General features: G+C 50.8%; 1 protein-coding gene across 8 annotated transcripts in view; it reads left to right on the top strand.

The window, feature by feature from the left end:
* The window catches only part of LLGL2 (LLGL scribble cell polarity complex component 2), a 43,422-nt gene that overhangs the window by 13,000 nt on the left and 8,938 nt on the right, over positions 1 to 21,484 (top strand). For 7 of the 8 annotated variants that reach the window (XM_004432758.3, XM_087441591.1, XM_087441593.1 and 4 more), the window contains exons 3-10: positions 8,287 to 8,384; positions 9,700 to 9,781; positions 10,070 to 10,185; positions 10,600 to 10,758; positions 13,726 to 13,888; positions 14,036 to 14,168; positions 14,509 to 14,563; positions 15,174 to 15,328. In XM_004432758.3, coding sequence (XP_004432815.1) covers positions 8,287 to 8,384; positions 9,700 to 9,781; positions 10,070 to 10,185; positions 10,600 to 10,758; positions 13,726 to 13,888; positions 14,036 to 14,168; positions 14,509 to 14,563; positions 15,174 to 15,328 — 961 coding nt within the window. Of the gene's footprint in view, positions 1 to 8,286; positions 8,385 to 9,699; positions 9,782 to 10,069; positions 10,186 to 10,599; positions 10,759 to 13,725; positions 13,889 to 14,035; positions 14,169 to 14,508; positions 14,564 to 15,173; positions 15,379 to 21,484 lie in introns of those variants that run through there. The other variant, XM_087441596.1, reaches the window with a different exon arrangement.

The following is a 21,484-nucleotide window of genomic DNA, read 5'->3' on the forward strand; positions in this document are numbered from 1 at the left end:
CATGCCCCACAGCCGCTAGTCCCCAAACTTGGCCGCCCCACCCTCAGGCCTGGCTGGGGAAGGGGGAGAGGAGACTCCCAGAATTCCTTCCTCCTTCCATTTACTTGCAAGAAACATGCATTGAGCACCTACTGTATATACAGCCCGGGGCTGGGGCTTTGGGAATCTCAGATGATAAGGCCTTTGCCCTCTAAGATTTTATAGTCTGGCGCGAAGCAGGGGGCTGATGGTCTGAAACTCCACTTCCTGGAAGTGGAAAGGAGGAAGGGGAGAGTCTTGGGGGACAGGGGGGTTAGTCTCATCTAGGCTCTGGGTGAATGGTGGAGCCTGAAGGGTTGGGATTGGAAGATGAGGCCAGATCCTGGAATATTTGGGAGCCTGAGTGGTCCCACCCACATCAGTCCCTCCCCAGCCCCAGCCTCCCCCCAACCCTGGACTTTTTTTGTGTGTGTGTGTGTGAGGAAGACCAGCCCTGAGCTAACATCTGATGCCAATCTTCCTCTTTTTTGCTGAGGAAGGTTGGCCCTGGGCTAACATCCATGCCCATCTTCCTCTACTTGATATGGGATGCCACCACAGCATGGCTTGACAAGTGGTGTGTCAATGGCATGCCTGGGATTGGAACCTGTGAACCCGGGGCCGCTGAAGCAGAGTGCGTGCACTTAACTGCTGCGCCACCAGGCCGGCCCACCCCCCAGGCTTTGAGCAGAGGAGAGAGCAATCTCACTTAAGATTTAGAGAAGATAACTCTGGGACTGTTTTTTTTAATTTATTTTTTTAACCTGTGGAGGTCAGCTTAGAGTGGTTAGGAGACCACTGCAGTGACTGGATGGGGCCCGGCAGTGGGGGTGGGGTGCAGGGCTTGAATAGAGCAAGGTTTCTCAACCTGAGCACTATTGACATCTGGGGCCAGCTGTGTGGTGAGGGCATTTAGCAGCATCTCTGGCCCTGCCTCCCCACGACGTACAACTAAAACCGTCTCTTGGGGCCCTCCCGGTGGCGCAAGCAGTTAAGTGCGCGCGCTCCGCTGCGGTGGCCCAGGGTTCGCTGGTTCCGATCCCGGGCGCGCACCGACGCACTGCTTGGCAAGCGGTGCTGTGGCGGCATCCCATATAAAGTAGAGGAAGATGAGCACAGATGTTAGCCCAAGGCCAGTCTTTCTCAGCAAAAAAAGAGGAGGATTGGCAGATGTTAGCACAGGGCTGATCTCCTCACAAAAAAAAAGAAAAAGAAAAAGAAAACCGTCTCCAGCCACCCCCGTGGCTTAGCGGTTAAGTGCATGTGCTCCACTACTGGCGGCCGGGGTTCGGATCCCGGGCGCGCACCGGGAGAAGCACCGCTTCTCCAGCCATGCTGAGGCCGCGTCCCACATACAGCAACTAGAAGGATGTGCAACTATGACATACAACTATCTACTGGGGCTTTGGGGGGAAAAAAAGGAGGAAGATTGGCAATAGATGTTAGCTCAGAGCTGGTCTTCCTCAGCAAAAAGGGGAGGATTAGCATGGATATTAGCTCAGAGCTGATCTTCCTCACAAAAAAATAAATAAATAAAAAATAAAACTGTCTCTAGACACTGCCCAATGTCTCCTAGCAGGTGAAATGGCCCCCGGTTGAGGGCCACTGGATTAGAGAACTAGTCAGAGCATCAGATTGATGAGACCTGGGGACAAACGGAGTGTGGGAGTAAGAGGGCAGGGAAGGGAGGTGGGTGTTCAGCATGACTGTGGGGTCTCCACCCTGGGTGGGTGATGGTGCCAAGCACTGGAATGGGAGCCCAGGAGGGGCGAGGAGCGGGTTTAAGGGAAAGTGATACGTTTGGTTTGGACAGAATAGTGACAGTGATGATCTCCATTTATCAAGGGGCAGTTTCCCCCAAGGGTTAGTGGTGCCAACCCCAAAATCTGACTGCCTGGGTTCACCAGCCGGGTGACCTTGGGCAAGTCACTCATCTCTAAACTGGAGATGATAATAGAAGCTACCCCATAGAGTTGGGGTGAGGATTGAATGAAAAATGTAGAAATTGAAGGGACATCCATGGCTAGTGGCTACAGTATCAGACAGCACAGCTCTGTGGATGTTATCTGGCTTGAGGTTGAGTTTGGGGAGCCTTGGGACTCTCAGGTGAGGGAGGGTCCTAGCAGACAGTGGGATCTCCAGAGCCGGAGCTCTGAGCCTCAGGTGGCCTGTGATGCAGGAGTTATTCACACCTACCTGAGGGCCAGCCCTCTGGAGAGTGCCCACATCTGGTGAAACAAGCGGTAACTAGACTAGACAGGTGGCTCTGGTCACCTCTTCCAAGTGCTGCATCCTGGAAGTGCCAGTCTGCAGGGCACTGTGCTTGGGAGGGGGTTGGGACAGTGGCACCATCATAGGCCTGTCCCAAGCAGCTTCCAGACACCAGCTTCTAACCCAGTGCTGGGCCTCTTCCAGCATCTTCTGGCCAAACTCTTTGACACCCACACCAAGCGAGATGCCTCAAAGAGAGCAGAGACGTCGCCCCAGGGGGCTGGAGAGCGGCATGTCCTGCCTGTTCCTTTGGCCTTGGTACCTGGGAAGGAGCTGTGTCTGTGGACAGATTCTCTGAACCCTCTGCTGGAGACTGGCTGTGAGAGGGGCAACTCCAGTTCACCAAGGGCTCTGTGCCAAGCAGCAAAGGGGCCAGGTGGTGCAGGGCCTCTCAAGCCAGACAGTCTGTGTCTAGATGCCAGCTGTGCTGCTTCCTCACTGAGTGACTGCAGACACATTACTTCACTTCTCTGCTCCTCACTTTCCTCCTCTGTAAGGTGGGCATCATAATAGTCTCTACATCCTGGTTGGTGTGCTAAGTAAGTTAAATTGCTTCAAACGGTGCCTGGCACACGGTTGGTGCCATACCAGGGTTTACCTCGTCCTCGCCTCATCCTTGTGACAACCCACAGATGGGTGATGTTCCCATTCTGCAGGTGAGGAAACTGAGGCTTCCAGGGCTTGCACAGCCTGAGCACATCATGGAGGGCACTGGCTGGGAATGAGGCCTCCTGGTTCCATCTGCTGATCAGCTCTGTGGCCTTAGGGTGGTGACTTTGCTTCCTGAACCTCAGCTTCTTCACGCTTCTTCACCTGTGAAGTAGTTGTCTGTGGGTATGGTGGGTCCTCGGGCCTGTTGGGAAGACAGATAAGTCAGCTGGCAGTGCCAGCAGGGCCACTGAGGACCAAATGAGGGGACTGTGGGACCCACCGGGCCCTCAGTGGGAGGAAGTGAATCTGAGGGGAGGTAAGCTCATATCAGTGTAAAATCTCTTTCTTGAAAATCCCTCAAGGCTGCTCCCTCCCTGGTGAAACCGACCAGACCAACGCTGTGATAAAGCCTGGGCCCTCCCTGCCTGGCCCACCCTCCCCGACCCCCAGGCCCTGAAGGAACAGCGTGTTCCTGACCGGCTGCCCCTGTCCAGGGCCGGTTGTTTTGTCTTGGCTTTTGTGTGGCTGGGCCCTTGGTGTCAGGTGACAGCCACACGGGGAGGGCCAGGTTGCTGCCACAACCAGGAATCTGAGCTGACCACACCCAGTATGGGGCAGTGCCGCCCAGCCAGCCAGGTGCACCCCCTCTGGCCCTGGGCAGCCCTCCTTCCCGCCCAGACAAGTGCTAGGAACTCCTCAGCCCTGGATCTTGGACGAGGTCCCCCCTTGCTGAGGGCAGGATGAAGGGCCCCCACTGTCTCCAACAAACAACCTTTGCTCTGTCCCTTCCGGGAGCCTGAAATGGTCCTGGAGCCAGTGTGAGACAGACGGGGCTTTCTCTCCCACACCAGGCTACAGTTGCAGTTTGGCGGCTCCTACAAATCTCTCCTTTCCCAATTCCCTGTCAAAAGAGTTCATTGTTCTCTCCTCCCTTGGCAGAGGTCACCTGAGTCAGGTAGCAGGGTGGGGGCAGGGCTAGGGAGGCTGGTTGCTGAGCTCATGAGGTAGAGGAGGACTGGCCCCGTGGCAGTCAGGCATTGGTCAACCTCCTAGCTTGAACCTGAGCTGGAGACTCAACTACAGTGGACTAGAGTCTCAGGCTGGGTGGGCGGGCCCTGGAATCCCAGCCTGCTGTCCCAGGCTGAGCCCTGGCCCCACCTTCTGTCCTGGGTAGAGAGAGATGATTCAGGGTTGCTGTGTGCCTGGGGGCTGAGCCCACCCTCTTGTGCCGTTCCGGGGCAAGAGGTCACTGCCCACGTGGACCTTGTACTCGTGTGGGGGAGCTAGTCTTAAAAGGCTATTAAGAGTTGGAGGGAGAGGGTCCCGTCCAGTGGCGCAGCAGTTAAGTGCGCATGCTCCGCTGCGGCGGCCCTGGGTTTGTAGGTTCGGATCCCTGGTGCGCACTGATGCACCGCTTGTCAAGCCGTGCTGTGGCGGCGTCTCATATAAAGTGGAGGAAGATGGGCACAGATGTTAGCCCAGGGCCGATCTTCCTCAGCAAAAAGAGGAGGATTGGCGACGGATGTTAGCTCAGGGCTGATCTTCCTCACAAAAAAAAAAAAGAATTGGAGAGAGGGGCAACCAAGGAGTGGGAAGGGCATCTGAGGTTGGGAGGACAGCTGGAGCACAGGCCAGAGGTGCCTTGTGGAACCTTCTTGCTTCCCCAGGCTGCTCGAGCCCTGGGTTCCTGGCTCCTCCCTGTCCCCTCGTTAACTGACCTCGGTCCTCTCCCCAAATCCAAATCCCTTCCTTCCCCATTTCCAACAAGACCCCCTGGGCCTCTTGTAACTGGCCTGGGGCCCCCACACCTCCTTACTCAACTTTGCCTCCTCAGATTGTATTATAGGCCCCTTCCCTCTGCCCTTCCTGGACTTGGGGAATCCCCTGTTGCCACACTGTTTACATTTGAACCCACTGTCTTGGCCCCTCACCAAGTAGGGTCACTGTGAAATTCCCTCCCCTGATTTTGTTCTTGAGGGAGGCTTGGTCCCTCTAGTTGTCAACTTGGAGAAGATGCCCTGAGGGAGACAAGGGAATGATGGAGAACCTTAGAAGGAAGCCTGGCCTTGTGGGCAAGGCCTGTGTGCTCTAGGCTTCCAGCCACTGTCAGGTGGTCTGCTTGAGGTTCATCCTGTTCAAGCCAAGAACAGCCCTGCTCGATGCAGTTGTTGGTATCGTTCCATTTGTCAGGTGTGAAATGAGGCTCAGAGAGGCAAAGCAGCTCGCCCACATCCGGACTCCTTTTAAATGGCAGAGGGGGATTCAGAGCTTCATGGAACTGACTCAGTGCCTGTTCTTTCTAAACCAGCCTATGGAGAAGAAGCTGAGGATGGGCGGGAGGGGGCGCACAGTGTCCCCAGGACCCCTAAAGAAATGAGGAATGGGTACAAGGGATTGAACAATGCGCTTGACATTTGTCTCCCTCTGGGTCAAGGGAAAGAGGCTGACCTGCAGCAGGAGTGACTCAGGCGAGATGTTAGAACTTCTACTGGTGAGTTGATAGGATAATGTGTGGCCTGAGAGCCTGACAAAAAGCTGCAGACTGTTTTCTCTTTGGTTTGACTTTCCTGCTGATGTCCCAAGGCAAAATCATCTAGGGCAGCACTTTGGTCCAATAGGAATATAATATGAGCCACATATTAAAATGTTCTAGAAGCCACATTACAAAATTTTTTAAGCAAGTGAAATTAATTTTGTTAATATATTCTGTTTAACCCAGTATATCCAAAATATTATTGTTTCAACATGTAGTTAATATAAATTGAGAATTTTTAAGTTTTTTTTTAGTTTTAGGTTTCTTTTAATAAAAAGTCTTTGAAATCTGGAGTATATTTTACACCTACAGCACATCTCAATTTGGACATTAAATTTTCTTTGGAAATATGTGATCTGTATTTAGAGTTGGAAGATTTATAGTTTAAAAAGGAGATTCGAAGTTTGGTCTGCCTGAATCCAGCCCCTGTTCCTTTGGAACCCAAGAACATTCCTGAGAAGTTTTCCAGTAACTGAATTCAGCGTCCATTCTTAAATTTAAATAAAGTTAAAAATTCAGTTCCTTGGTGGCCCTTGCCACATCGCGGGTGCCCAGTCTCTACACATGGCTCGTGACTGTTGTACTGGGCAACTCTGGGCATCGGCCTCCTACTGGCCACCAGGCTCCTGCAGGACGTTTCCCCCAGAGTCCTCCAAATTCCAGAGGCTTTGGCCCTGAGCTGCTGCTGGTGGTGGTGATGGGAAAATGCTACCGTCCCAGGAACCTTTTCCTGAGCTCGAGCTGCCGACTTCCTGAGGCCCCAGCAACCTGGGGCTGGCTGATGCCTAGCAGGGACTCTGGGGAGGCTTGTCCCATAGCCCCTCATGTTTTCTGCCCTCCTTTTCCTGGGAAATGTTTACATTCCAGACACTCCGCTATCTCCCCAAGGCTTTTCCAGGCTCTGCATTTTTTACATAGCTGAACAGGGACCTGGGCTGGGCGGGGGGCTCCTGCTGGGTCACTTGTGCCCTCCCAGCTGTCCCTTTCAGGTACAGCCATTTGCAGGGCAGGCTGTGTTCCCAGCAAAGAGCCAGGCCTAAGGGGGGCCCCACACCTATATGGCACTAGGTGTCCCGTCCCCAGAATAGGCACTCTTTGGAGCTCTCCTCTCTGGCCCAACCCCTGGACTGGATGAGCGGGCAGGCAGCAGATGGGTTTGCTAAACTATCACGCCAGCTGTCAACAGGACTTATCTCTTTCTGCTCCTTTGAGGCCAAGTAAAGCCTAGAGGAGAGCCAGGCCTACGGAGAGCTGCCTCATCAGTGCAGCCTTTTTCTGCAGGGCAGTGTCTCTGTAGTTAAAAAAAAAAAAGTCTTTAAAGCAGCTGGCTGGCACCCTTGGCCTGCTCTAATCTAGCTCTGCAGGTTCAGTATCCCCTGGGGTGGGAGGTGGGGCATAGGGTTAGCCAATTAAGAAACAACCAAAAACCTTCCCCAAGATGGTTTGTCAATCTAAATCTGTCGTGTTGACGTCCCTACTTTTTAACCTGTACTTCCACCCCTGGGACATCTGCCTAAGGAAACACTCAGAGGTGCAGGCAAAGATGGGAGTCCAGGAATGGTCATCAATGCAACTGACAATTGCAAACCGTCTAGAAACAGAGAATGTTCGACAACAGAGGCCTGGTGAGTTAGGGCACCTCCACATAGGGAATATTTTTCAGCCATTCAAGGTGTGTTAGTGTTTTTAACAACCTGGGCTGGCTATAGGTGGAAAGACAGACCACAGAGCCATACGTGTACACATATAACCATGTGGCATGACACCAATTAGGTCTCTGGGTTTTAAGCATGGACACACACGCACCTATAGTCACAGGCACAGGCAAGACTCACAGACACACACCAAGATGTTAGCAAGTGTAACTTCTTTTTTTTTTTTAATTTTTTTAAATTTAATTAATTTATTTTTTTCCCCCAAAGCCCCAGTAGATAGTTGTATGTCATAGCTGCACATCCTTCTAGTTGCTGTATGTGGGACGCGGCCTCAGCATGGCCGGAGAAGCAGTGCGTCAGTGCGCACCCGGGATCCGAACCTGGGCCACCAGCAGCGGAGCGCGTGCACTTAACCGCTAAGCCACGGGGCCAGCCCCAAGTGTAACTTCTGGTTGTGGGAATATGGGTGATTTTTGTTTTCTTTTTCAAACTCCTTTATATGTTCCAAGTTTTCTGCAATGTGTATTACTTCTATAATAAGAAATGAGCAAAAGCATGTGTCTGCAACAACACTCCAGAAACTTCCTCTCTGGGACGATGGTGGAGAATTCAGTGACAGTGAGGGCACTTGAGAGAGAGCAGATGTTCAGGGCTGGAGGAGCCTCAGACGGCCCAGAACTGGGAAGAGCCGCTGTGAGTTCTCTCAGACCCAGGGGCCAGCCCGGGGCTGCGGTGGAATCAGGCTTCCTGAGCAACCTGATATCTCCACTGCGCCAGCCCCACAAAGCTTCCCTTGCCCCCCCACCCCTTCAGGAGGGCTGGGTCAGTCACCCACAGTATGAGTGGTGGAGGAACCAAGTCCAAGTTCTTGGAGAACGTCAAGTAGCCATCATGGTGTCGGGGGAGAATGAGCTCCCAGAGATGGCCACGTGGCCAAGGACCAGGTCAGAAACAGATGGAGGGTAGGGTCCAGAGGGTGGGGTCTGGGATTGGCTCCACACTCATGCATCTGGGTAGGAACCTGAACAACACTGAACTCCTCCTCCCTGCTGGGGGTGGCTCTGTGCTGCAGCTCTGCCATCCAGCACTGGTCCCCCAGCTGTGGAGGGGTGGAAGGGACATGTCTGCAGGCCCATGCCCATGTTGTTCTCGTTGCAGACGGTGGAACATGGCTTCCCGCACCAGCCCAGTGCTCTCGGCTACAGCCCCTCTCTGCACATCCTGGCCATCGGCACCCGCTCCGGAGCTGTCAAGCTGTATCCTTTCTGTCCTCCCAGCTCCTACCCAGGGAGGCCCTGAAGGGGCGGGGGCCTTGGCATTGGTGAGATTCAGGGAGGACCCCCACCCTCCAAATAAAAGCAAGGTGCAGGTGACTCCTCTTGTTCCCAGGATGTTCCAAACATCCTCTCAAGAGTCAGCCCTGAATGCAGTAAGTAGAGGTGGGTGATGGGCCAAGAAGCTTTTTTTTTCTTTAAACCTTTTTCCCAGTGAGAGTCAACAGACTGGCCCCAGGGCTCTGTCCAAACCAGAGATGGGGTGGCCTTGGGTTGTGGAGCAGTGCTAGGGCAGCTGTTCTTCTAGATTCTACCCCCAAGCTTGCACACCCCCCACGTACACACACACCAGAGGGTAGAGTGGACTCCTGGGTGGCAGGGATAGTCCTTCCTTGGCCTGGTCCACTTTGGATCACCTTTTATCCTAAGCATTGGTTCTGGGCTGACGGGGGCTCCAGGCCATTTCAGAGGCAAGCCCACAGGTTCCAGGATGGGGGACCTGCTGCTTGGGTCCTCTGGCTGGCCTGGGCTGGGCTACAAGTCTGGGAGCCCCACCCTCACCCTCGAATCTGACCTGAGCCCCCAGAGTGAGCCAGGATAGGACCTAGGGGAATTGGGAGGTGGGGGACCACCCGTGGAGAGCCCAGCTGATATCTCCTCCAGCGAAGCTGTAACTCTCTTCTGTTCCTCTCTGCTGCAGCATGGGCAGGGAGGCTGAGGGTGCCTCGAGTCAGCTGGGCTAGGCTGGAGGTGGTGTATCCATAGGAGGGCAGGGGCCTAGGTCCCATGGCCAGCTCAGCCCTCCCTCAGCTGGTTAATCATTGCCTGGCGATGGCCATATCCTGGTTACCAATCCCTGTGCCAAGTCTCATGGCCACGGGTGTGCCCTGTGGTTTCTCACAGGTGCCACTATGCAGTAACTGATGGGTCTATTGCAGCTCAGGTTGCGGGGTGGGGTGGGGATGGTGCAGGGAGTAGCTTAATAGTTGCCAAGATAAGGCTTCACCCTTCTAAGGAGTCACTCCCACCTGCCTGGCTAGGAAAGCTCTCCCTGGTTGGGTGGCTTCGCCCTCAGGGGTTAGCTCACTGGCCCTGTGCCCTCGGGCTAGGGCCACTGCCATCTCTTCCCCACCCCAGGCCCCGGACATAGGTCCTGCTTTCTGGAGGGAGGGCGAGCCCTTCTCTGCTGCCAGCTGTTTATACTCCTTGCCACGTGGGCCCAGAGGTGCTGGCACTTGGGTGGGCCCAGGGGTGGTGTCTGGCCTTCTGGAGCTTTTCCTGAGCCTGCTACTCCTAGCTATGGTGCTCCAGGGGTGGAGTTCATGGGGCTGCACCGGGAGAATAACGCTGTAGTGCAGATCCATTTCCTGCCTGGCCAGGTGAGGGCTCCCTCCATGCTCTTTTCACTCTCACGTCTCCCAGATAGGGTGATGGAGAAGCAGGTGGCCCTGGATTTGGTGCTGATGGGAGGACCTGGGACCACCTGCCTTTCCCCAGCTGTGGTTCACGAGCCACCCTAATGGTAGTCAGGGATCTCTTGGTTCTGGGGCTCTTTGAAACAACTGGTGCAGGCTGGGCCGCCCAAGTGTGTAAAGGCCACAGTGAATGCTGGCCCTCCCTGGTTAATGAGACAGAACACTCCTGCCCCGATCCGGTTCCCTCCCTAGTGCCAGCTGGTCACTCTGCTGGATGACAACAGCCTGCACCTGTGGAGCCTAAAGGTCAAAGGCGGGGTGTCAGAGCTACAGGAGGATGAGAGTTTCACACTGCGCAGCCCCCCAGGGTAAGGATTCAGTCCCCTTGCTCCCCAGCGAGCCTGCCCCGTGCACCCCACTCCAGGGAGGGATCACCCTTGAGGTGATCCTCTGGCAAGTGTTTGAGCCAACCTGCAGGTGCTCTGGGTAGAGAGGGCAGGGCTGGGGCCTGCCTCTATCCCCACAGTGTCTGTGCAGGAAGGATCCTTTTGCCTCCTAGCCCAATCTCTCTGCCATCTGTGTGCTGTCTTGGCAGAAAGTCACCAGTATGTTTGTCCTGGCCTGAGACACCGTGGACCCTGTTAAAGGATCTCACAAGCCTGCTTTCCCTCGGCATGGCCTTCCCTGGGCTGGTGAGGGCAGCCAGGAGTTGGAGATCCTCTCCATGGGGTCTCCCCTGCCTGGGCAGCAGCCAGCTCACAGACAGCCATTCCTGTCCGCAGGGCTGCCCCCAGTGCCACACAGATCACCGTGGTCCTGCCACATTCCTCCCGAGAGCTGCTCTACCTGGGCACTGAGAGTGGCAATGTGTTTGTGGTACAGCTGCCCGCCTTCTGCACGCTGGAGGACCAGACCATCAGCTCGGATGCCGTGCTGCAGCGGTGAGCCCAGAGACCCTGCTGCCATTAGGAACCCATCCCTCGAGTGGGGCATGTCCTCCTCCCTTTGGTCCCTGGTAATGTCTCAGGAGCTTATTATTTCTCTCCTGGGAAGTCTTATGGGGACGAGAGGAGAGACTTTCAGCTCCCCACCTGTCCCCCAAATTGAGAATCTCACCTCATAATGTGTTAGCATCATGGCACAGAAAGGGGTCTTGGGGGTGACTTGTCACTTCATTTACAGGTGAGGAAAATAAGGCTCAAAGTGATTGTGTAATGGCACCAACTCTTAGTCCAGCATTCTTTGCACTGATACCACGTATTTCAAAATTACAGGGGCTCTGCAGTGGGGCCGACGGGCCCAAACCTCCCTGCATCAGCTGGGCAGCTTCTGATGTTTACGCTTTGGTGTCTGCTAAGTTTCCATTTGCACGTAGGCTCCATGGCTAAAAATACTTGACAGCCACAGCCCTGTAGGTTTCTTCAGCTCATTTCGGAACCTTTGCTCCTTGACGGTGGTGTCTACAATAGAAAGGGAGTCAGATCAAGTCTGGGTGTGGAGAGCAGGGCCAGGGCCCAGAAAGGGAGGAGATGAAGGGTTGGTAGCAATGGAATGTTCTTCAGTTACAAGGGGCAGGGAGGAGGCCGGGGTGTTGGGACGTGGAGCTGCTTCAGGTTTGAGCTAGTGGGACTGTGCCCCTGAAGGGCTCTGGACCAGCTTGTAGCACACTCACAGCCATCAGGCCCAGCTCTTCAGCAGCCTGGCTGATGGTGAAGCAGGACCCAGCTGTCCAGGGCAGGGCATTGCTGGCTTGGGAGGATTCCAGCTTGAGGCCAGGTCCCTTTGAGCATAAACTGTCTTTCCCACTTGGCAGGGTAGAGTGAAGGCAGCATAACCATGGTCAGAGCAGGCCTGTTTGCAAGATGGCAGGCATGGCTGGTTCTCAGCCTAGGCACCCGGTCTGTGGGCGAGACTGTTGGAGGACCTACTCCTCAGCATGTGGCCACGCTAATGCCCGCCTCACCCTATGCTGGTGAGAGTCCAGTTGAGGAGGAGCCCTCCCCTAGGCCGTAGCTACCCCCCTGGGCTTTCCCAGCTGAGTGCCCTGGGAACCCCTTGTGCCAATCTAAATCCTTGTTCACTCTCCACTTTGACAACACTTTCTAAATTTTTAAAACATCCAACCCTTGGGGCCAGCCCGGTGGGGCAAGCGGTTAAGTGCGCGTGCTCCGCTGCGGCGGCCCCGGGCACGCACCGACGCACCCCTTGGCAGGCAATGCTGTGGCGGCGTCCCATATAAAGTGGAGGAAGATGGGCACGGATGTTAGCCCAGGGCCAGTCTTCTTCAGCAAAAAAGAGGAGGATTGGCAGATGTTAGCTCAGGGACGATCCTCCTCACAAAAAAAAAAAAAAAAAAATCCAACCCTTTAGTCTAGCAGCTCGGACTCTGAAAAGGTCTCCATCCTAAGGGGGAAATGCAAACGTAAGAATGATCATCATAGGGCTGTTTTTAATGGCAAAAAGTTGAAACCATCTCATTGTCCAACAGTATTCATCTATATAAGGGCATTGTTTGCATTCATTAAGAATATTTCGGGAGCCGGCCCGGTGGCGTAGTGGTTAAGTTCGCGTGATCCGCTTAGGTGGCCCAGGGGTTCACAGGTTCAGATCCCCATCATCTATGCACTGCTCATCAAGCCACTCTGTGATGAAGGAGAGGAAGATGGGCACGGATGTTAGCCCAGGGCCAATCTTCCTCAGCAAAAAGAGGAGGATTGGCAACAGATGTTAGCTCAGGGCTAATCTTCCTCACCAAAAAAAAAAAATATTTCGAAGAATATTTAAACACATAAGAAAATGGCCATGGTCTATTTAAGTAGGGGGGGAAAAAGCAAGTTGCAAAACAGTATGTTACAGTATAATTCCAGTTTTTAAATAAATAAGCGAAGCATGCAAAGACATGCTGGCAGAGGAGGTCTGGGGGGCAGTTACCTGGATTCAGGCAGCGTCGTCAGTCCTGCCGCACAGCTTCCTTCTGAAGTTCTTCCTGATGCTTCTCTGTATTTTCCAAGATGGTGTAATTCTTGCATTGTTCACTTTTAAGATAAATTTATTTTTTTAACTATATAAGTAGTAGATCCTTACAAAATCCTCTTCAGAAATTAAAACCTTGCAGGCCCCTTTGACCTCCTGCTCCCAATTCTAATTCTAACTCCGGAGAGGCCAGTGCTAGCAGTATCTGGTGTATAGTATTGGTATATGGGGATGTACGTAAATGTAGAGGGGTTTGGTTTGGTTTGGTTTGGGGCATAGTAATGCCCTCGAGGTCCAGGCTGTTTCCATTTCCTACTCACCATCCTTGGCGTTGGCTCTTGGTCCCATGCCTGCCACCTCATGGTCTTCTGTTGGCTGCAGCACCTCCAGACTTCACATCAGCATTCTGGGCCCAGAGAAAGAGGGAGGGCTCAAGGCTCAAGGCCAGGCCCACTAATATAGAGTTTTGTTTTACGGGTCTTAAAAACTTTTTTTTGTGAAATACCACCTCTTTACAGAAATGCACTAAATAGGATGTACAGTTTAATGGATTCTTATAAAGTGAGTGTCCTCGCAGCCACCCCCAGGCAAAGAAATAGAACTTTGCCAGCCCCCCAGGATCCCCTGCATGCCTTTCCCAGTCACAACTCCCTCCCTCCCCTAGAGGTCACCACCACATCGGCTTTTCTGGAGATCACTTCCTTGCCTTTCCTTATAGTTGTGCCACCTGCATTTGCATCCTTGTGGGTTCTTATATATCACCGTCCCGTTGTACGCATTGGTTCTCTCCCCTTGGTGGTGTGTCCTAGCAATCTTTCTATGCTGGCGCATTCAGCACCCACTGCTGCACAGAATGCGGTGGCGGCTATGCCCTGCTCTCGGCTGTGCCCATCAGTGGATGACGGCGTGGGCTCACGGTGCCCCCCCTCTCCCAGGTTGCCGGAGGAGGCCCGCCACCGGCGGGTGTTTGAGATGGTGGAGGCTCTGCAGGAACACCCTCGAGACCCCAACCAGGTCCTCATTGGCTACAGCCGGGGCCTCGTTGTCATCTGGGACCTGCGGGGCAGCCGTGTGCTCTGCCATTTCCTCAGCAGCCAGGTAGGTGGTGCCTGGGACGGTGACAGGTGCCACGTGGTTCTCCCAGACCCCGCATAGCACATGCAGCCACCATGCCGAAGTGTGGGGGTGCGGGCATTGGGACTGCCACCCTGATCCCAGCCCGCGCTCTCTCCCTCTCCCCTGAAGCAACTGGAGAACATCTGCTGGCAGCGGGACGGCCGCCTGATTGTCAGCTGCCATTCTGACGGCAGCTATTACCAGTGGCCTGTGTCTGCCGACGCCCAGCCACCGGACCCCCTGCACAGCCATGTGCCTTATGGTCAGTGCTCTGCCTGCCTGGCGGGGGCCTGGCCCTGCCCTGTCACCTGGGACTGCCTTTCAGTTCAGTGCAGAGCAATATCCTCTCTGTTCCCAGTCGGTCTATCCTGCATTCAGGTGCAGGTGCCCAGCTCATAGAAGACAAACCTGGGGCCCAGAGAGGTGAAGGCTTGTCCAAAGCCACACGGCGGATTTTCTGATGCCCATTGTGGCTCACTCAGAGCAAGACTCAAGCATAGATAGGTCTACTATGTGGGTGTGGGTGCAAGGGATCTGCCCGTGCAGACCTACGTGGCTCTGAGAGTGGGAGGACCCATTCAAGCTAATTCCTTTTCTTGTAGGTCCTTTTCCTTGCAAAGCTATTACCAAAATCTTCTGGCTGACCACCAGGCAGGGGTAGGTACCAGTGCTCTGTCCTTTTCCCTTTCCAGAGCCTTCCTAGAGGGCTGGAAAGGCTGCTCGGGTCTCTGCTGCGGGGAGACAGTGCCTAGTGAGTGCCTTTGGGTCCCACGTCCAGGTGTCAGACTCCAGTGAAAAGAGAGAGGGCCATTCATACCTCTCATGGCTAATTCCTGAAAACACACGCCTGTTTTTTTCCATTCCACCCTCCTGGAGAGATGATTCAGATCAATAGGTTTCAAACTCTGTTTTAGTAGCAGACCCCTTTCCTCAAAGAATCATATAGGGAGACCCGATGTATAAGCAGAAAGGGGGAGCCATCTGGTTGAAGCAGGAGTGGCTGCAGAGACTCAGAAACCACAGCCTGCATGTCCCTACCTCACCCCCAAGTTCTCCGGGGCTCTTGCAATCGGGAAGAAATGGGGGTCCACCCCTACCCCTCCTGGGGACCTTGTGTGAGCACTCACACTGAGACTGGCCTCCCTCCCAGGCCCTGCCGCGGAGGCCTGTCACAGGAATGTCCAAGCTGCCATCTCAGCCTGTGGCTGTCTGGGGCTGCATCGTGAGCCCCATCACATTCCCCACCCCACTCTTCTGTGCCTGCCAGGTTGCCCTTCACCATCTTCCAGGGTGGTATGCCTCGGGCCAGCTATGGGGACCGCCACTGCATCTCAGTGATCCACAGTGACCAGCAGACAGCCTTCGACTTCACCTCCCGTGTCATCGACTTTACTGTCCTTGCCGAGGCGGACCCTGCGGCAGGTAGGCGAGCTTCAGGAGTGGGTGTGGAGGGCTAGCCACTGGGAGGTGTGGAGATGCAGGCCCATCTGTTAATAAAGGGATGGGGCCTGCACGAGTGTTCCCAAACCTGCCACTCTCTGAGTCCCCACTGTATCCCTTCTTAGTGCCTCCAAGGCCAGCAGCCGCAGCCGGTCTCTTTCTCTCCCTCCCTGCTGGCCTGTGCCTTCTTCCTTGCTGGCCACGCCTGCCCACCCTAAGCTCTCTTTGCCCTTCCCCAGCTCAGATGGGACTTAGCCCAAAGGGGATAGATCCATACTGTTGGGTTTAACACCCACTCATCTGAGGCAAGGAGGTCCTAGCTTAAATATGGTGAAGCCCTCCTTATGGGGTGGGGCAGGGGGTGCAGTGTGGGGCCAGCTCTGTGCCAACCTCCTGGAGCTCGGCCAGGACAGCAAAGCCCTGAGTCAGGCTCGTGAATTGGGTGACAGGCAAGACCAGGAAGGGCTGATGTCAAAACCTGGAGAGGAGACCTGGCAGGAGCTCTCCAAGAGGGTGGGCCTCCTTCCCAAGTGACTCTGACCTGACAAGGCCCAGGCCTCCAGGTGAGGGGAGCAGGCCTGCTGGGGATGCCCTGGGCTGCGTTCTCCCAGCCTCGAGGCCATTTGGAGAGAGACTCCAAACCTGCTATTCCTCATTTCTCAGCCTCTTCCCTCCTCACACCTGACACAGGATGCTGGGAGCAGGGTCTAGTTTTTTTATCAATTTTTTTGGATTTTCTACATCGATGATCAGGTCGCCTGTGAACAAAGACAGTGTTATTTCTTCCTTCCCAATCTGTATACCTTTTATTTCTTTTTCTTGTCTTATTGCATTATCTAGGACTTGAAAAGGAGTGGTGAGAGCAGACATCCTTGCTTTGTTCCTAATCTTAGTGGGAGAGTTCAAGTTTCTTACCATTAAGTTATGATGTTAGCTCTAGCTTTTTTTTTTTATTTATTTTCCCCCCAAAGCCCCAGTTAGATAGTTGTATGTCATAGCTGCACATCCTTCTAGTTGCTGTATGTGGGACGCAGCCTCAGCATGGCCAGAGAAGCGGTGTGTCGGTGCGCGCCCGGGATCCGAACCTGGGCCGCCAGCAGCGGAGTGCGCGCACTTAACCGCTAAGCCATGGGGCCAGCCCATGCGCTAGCTTTTTTGTAGACGTTCTTTATCAAGTTGAGGAAGTTCCCCTCTATTCCCAGTTTACTGAGAGTTTTTATCATAAATTGGTGTTGGGTTTTGTCAAATACTTTTTCTGCATCTCTCAATATGATCATGTGTTTTTCCTTTTTTAGCCTGTTGATGTGATGGAGTACGTTAATTGATTTTTGTATGTTGAAGCAGCCTTGCATACCTGGGATAAATCCCACTTGGTCATGGTGTATAATTTTCTTTATACATTTTTGGATTTGTGCTTATTTTTATTTATTTATTTATTTTAATTAATTTATTTTTTTTATTGTGAAATTTTTGTTGTACATTGTTGTTTATCAGTCACCATATAAGTGCACCCCTCCACAACTTGTGCCCACCCCCGATCCCCCTAGCCCCTGGTAACCACCAAACAGTTCTATCTGTCTTTGTGTTGGTTTGTCTTCCACATATGAGTGAAATCATGCACTGTTTGTCTTTCTCTTTCTGGCTTATTTCACTTAACATAATACCCTCCAGGTCCATCCATGTTGTTGCAAATGGGACGATTTTGTCTTTTTTTATGGCTGAGTAGTAGTCCATGGTATATATACACCACATCTTCCTTATCCAATCATCAGTCGAGGGACACTTTGGTTGCTTCCATGTCTTGGCTGTAGTGAATAATGCTGTGATGAACATAGGGATGCATAAGCCTCTTTGGATTGTTGATTTCAGGTTCGTTGGGTAGATACCCAGTAGTGGGATAGTTGGATCATAAGGTATTTCTATTTTTATTTTTTTGAGGGATCTCCATACTGTTTTCCATAGAGGCTGCACCAGTTTGCATTCCCACCAGCAGTGGATTAGGGTTCCCATGTCTCCACAGCCTCTCCAGCATTTGTTGCTTTTTGTCTTGGTGAATGTAGCCATTCAAACGGGTATAAGATGATATCTTAGTGTGGTTTTGATTTGCATTTCCCTGATGATTAGTGATGTTGAGCATCTTTTCATGTGCCTATTGGCCATCTGTATATCTTCTTTGGAGAAGTGTCTGTTCATTTCCTCTGCCCATTTTTTGATGGGGTTATTTGTTTTTTTGTTATTCAGTTGTGTGAGTTCTTTATATATTATGGAGATTAATCCCTTGTCAGATATACGGTTTGCAAATATTTTTTCCCAGCTGGTGGGTTCCCTATTCATTTTGATCCTGATTCATTTGCCTTGTAGAAGCTCTTTAATCTGATGAAGTCCCACTTGTTTATTTTTTCTTTTGTTTCCCTTGTCTGAGTAGACATGGAATTCAAAAAGATCCCTTTATGGCTGATGACGAGTAGTGTACTACCTATATTTTCCTCCAGGAGTTTTATATTTTCAGGTCTCACCTTCAGGTCTTTGATCCATTTTGAGTTAATTTTTGTGCATGGTGAAAGAAGATGGTCCACTTTCATTCTTTTGCAAGTGGCTGTCCGGTTTTCCCAGCACCATTTATTGAAGAGACTTTCTTTTCTCCACTGTATGTCCTTAGCTCCTTTGTCAAAGATTAGCTGCCCATAGATATGAGGTTATATTTCTGGACTTTCGATTCTGTTCCGTTGATCCACATGTCTGTTTTTGTACCAGTACCGTGCTGTTTTAATTACTATTGCTTTGTAGTATGTTTTGAAGTCAGGGATTGTGATGCCTCCAGCCTTGTTCTTCTTTTTCAGGACTGCTTTAGCTATTTGGGGTCTTTTGTTGCCCCGTATGAATGCTAGTATTCTTTGTTCTATTTCTGTGAAGAATGTCCTTGGGATTCTGATTGGGATTGCATTGAATCTGTAGGTTGCTTTAGGTAGTATGGACATTTTAACAACGTTTATTCTTCTAATCCAAGTGCATGGAATATTTTTCCATTTCTTTATGTCATCATTGAGTTCACTCAGTAATGTCTTATAGTTTTCATTTTATAGGTCTTTCACTTCCTTGGTTAAATTTACTCCCAGATATTTTATTCTTTTTGTTGTAATTGTAAATGGGATTGTCTTCTTGAGTTCTCTTTCTGTTAGTTCATTGTTGGTATATAGAAATGCAACTGATTTCTGTAAGTTAATTTTGTACCCTGCCACTTGGCTATAGTTGTTGATTATTTCTAATAATTTTCCAATGGATTCTTTAGGGTTTTCTGTATATAAGATCATGTCATCTGCAAACAGCGAGAGTTTCACTTCTTTGTTGCCTATTTGGATTCCTTTTATTCCTTTTTCTTGCCGAATTGCTCTGGCCAGAACCTCCAGTACTGTGTTGAATATGAGTGGTGAGAGTGGGCACCCTTGTCTTGTCCCTGTTTTCAGAGGGATGGCTTTCAGTTTTTCCCCAATGAGTATGATGTTGGCTGTGGGTTTGCCATATATGGCCTTTATTGTGTTAAGGTACTTTCCTTCTATACCCATTTTCTTGAGAATTTTTATCATAAATGGATGTTGGATCTTGTCAAATGCTTTCTCTGCATCTGTTGAGATGATCATATGGTTTTTATTCCTCGTTTTGTTAATGTGGTGTATCACATTGATTGATTTGCGGATGTTGAAGCATCCCTGTGTCTCTGGTATAAATCCCACTTGATCATGGTGTATGATCTTTTTAATGTATTGCTGTATTCAGTTTGCCAATATTTTGTTGAGGATTTTTGCATCTATGTTCATCGGGGATATTGGTCTGTAGTTTTCCTTCTTAGTATTGTCTTTGCCTGGCTTTGGTATCAGGGTGATGTTGGCCTGGTAGAATGTGTTGGGAAGTGTTCCATCTTCCTCTATTTTTTGGAATAGTTTGAGAAGGATAGGTATTAAGTCTTCTTTGAATGTTTGGTAAAATTCTCGAGAGAAGCCATCTGGTCCTGGACTTTTATTTTTTGGGAGGTTTTTCATTACTGTTTCAATCTCTTTACTTGTGATTGGTCTATTCAGGTTCTCTATTTCTTCTTGATTAAGTTTTGGGAGGTTGCATGAGTCTAGGAATTTATCCATTTCTTCTAGATTGTCCAATTTGTTGGTATATAGTTTTTCATAGTATTCTCTTATAATCTTTTGTATTTCTGTGGTATCTGTTGTAATTTCTCCGTTTTCATTTATAATTTTATTTATTTGAGCCTTCTCTTTTTTTTCTTGGTGAGTCTGGCTAAGGGTTTGTCAATTTTGTTTATCTTCTCAAAGAACCAGCTCTTTGTTTCATTGATCCTTTCTACTGTTTTTTTAATTTCAATTTAATTTATTTCTGCTCTGATTTTTATTATTTCCCTCCTTCTGCTGACTTTAGGCTTTGTTTGTTCTTCTTTTTCTAATTCTGTTAGGCGTAGTTTGAGGTTGCTTATTTGGGCTTTTTCTTGTTTGTTAAGGTGGGCCTGCATTTCTATGAGTTTCCCTCTCAGGACCGCTTTTGCTGCATCCCATATGAGTGGGTACGGTGTATTTTCATTTTCATTTGTCTCCAGATATGCTTTGATTTCTCCTTTAATTTCATCAATGATCCATTGGTTGTTTAGTAGCATGTTGTTGAGTCTCCACAGCTTTGTCACTTTCCTGGTTTTTTCCTTGTAGTTGATTTCTAACTTCATGGCATTATGGTCTGAAAAGATGCTTGTTGTGATTTCAGTCTTCTTAAATTTACATAAGCATGCCTTGTTTCCCAACATATGGCCCATTCTTGAGAATGTTCCATGTGCGCTTGAGAAGAACGTGTAATCTGCTGTGTTTGGATGGAGTGCTCTGTATACGTCTATTAAGTCCATCTCATCTAGTTTTTCATTTAGGTCCATTATTTCCTTATTTATTTTCTGTCTGGATGATCTGTCCATTGATGGGAGTGAGGTGCTAAGATCCACTGCTACTATTGTGTTATTGTTAATATCTCCTTTTAGGTTTGTTAGTTGTTGCTTTATGTACCTTGGTGCTCCTGTATTGGGTGCATATATATTTAAAAGTGATATGTCTTCTTGGTGGAGTGTCCCTTTTATCATTATATATTGCCCCTGTTTGTCTCTCATTACCTGTTTTATCTTGAAGTCAACTTTGCCTAAGTACGGCAACACCTGTTTTCTTTTGTTTGCCATTAGCTTGGAGTATTGTCTTCCATCCTTTTGCTCTGAGCCTGTGTTTGTCTTTAAAGATTTTATTCATCCATTTTTCCCCCAAAGCCCCAGTACATAGTTGTCTGTCATAGCTGCACATCCCTCCAGTTGCTGCACGTGGGACGCGGCCTCAGCATGGCTGGAGGAGCGGTGCCTCGGTGCGCACCCGGGATCCGAACCCGGGCCACTGGCAGCGGAGGGCACGCACTCAACCGCCAAGCCACGGGGCCGGCCCATGTCTTTAGAGCTGAGATTTGTTTCCTGGAGGCAGCATATTGTTGGGTCTTTTATTTAATCCATCCCACCGCTCTCTGTCTTTTGATTGGAGAGTTCAGTCCATTTACATTTAGGGTAATTATTGATATATGGGGGCTTGTTGTTGTTATTTTATCACTCTTTTTCCCGGTCCTTTGCATTTCTTTTGTTTCTCATCCCGTGTGTTTTGGACTACCAATTCAGTTTGGTAGTTCTGTATGGGGGTTCTCTTAGTTTTCTGTTTCTTTATCGTGTGTGATTCTGTTCTGAGTATTTGGTTAGTTGTTACCATGAAGTTTGTATAAAAAATCTCGTGGATGTGATAGTCCATTTTTTTTGTGTGTGTGTGTGAGGAAGATCGGCCCTGAGCTAACATCTGACAATCCTCCTCTTTATTTGCTGAGGAAGACTGGCCCTGGGCTAACATCCGTGCCCATCTTCCTCCACTTTATATGGGACGCTGCCACAGCATGGCTTGCCAGGCAGTGCGTGGGTGTGCGCCCAGGATCCGAACTGGCAGACCCTGGGCTGCCGCAGCAGAGTGCGCACACTTAACCGCTTGTGCCACCAGGCTGGCCCCCAATCCTCCTCTTTTTGCTGAGAAAGACTGGCCCTGGGCTAACATCCATGCCCATCTTCCTCCACTT

The sequence above is a fragment of the Ceratotherium simum genome, chromosome 16 (genome assembly GCF_057802395.1).
Source record: "Ceratotherium simum simum isolate JZ-2026a chromosome 16, ASM5780239v1, whole genome shotgun sequence".
In the NCBI taxonomy this organism is placed as follows: Eukaryota; Metazoa; Chordata; class Mammalia; order Perissodactyla; family Rhinocerotidae; genus Ceratotherium; species Ceratotherium simum.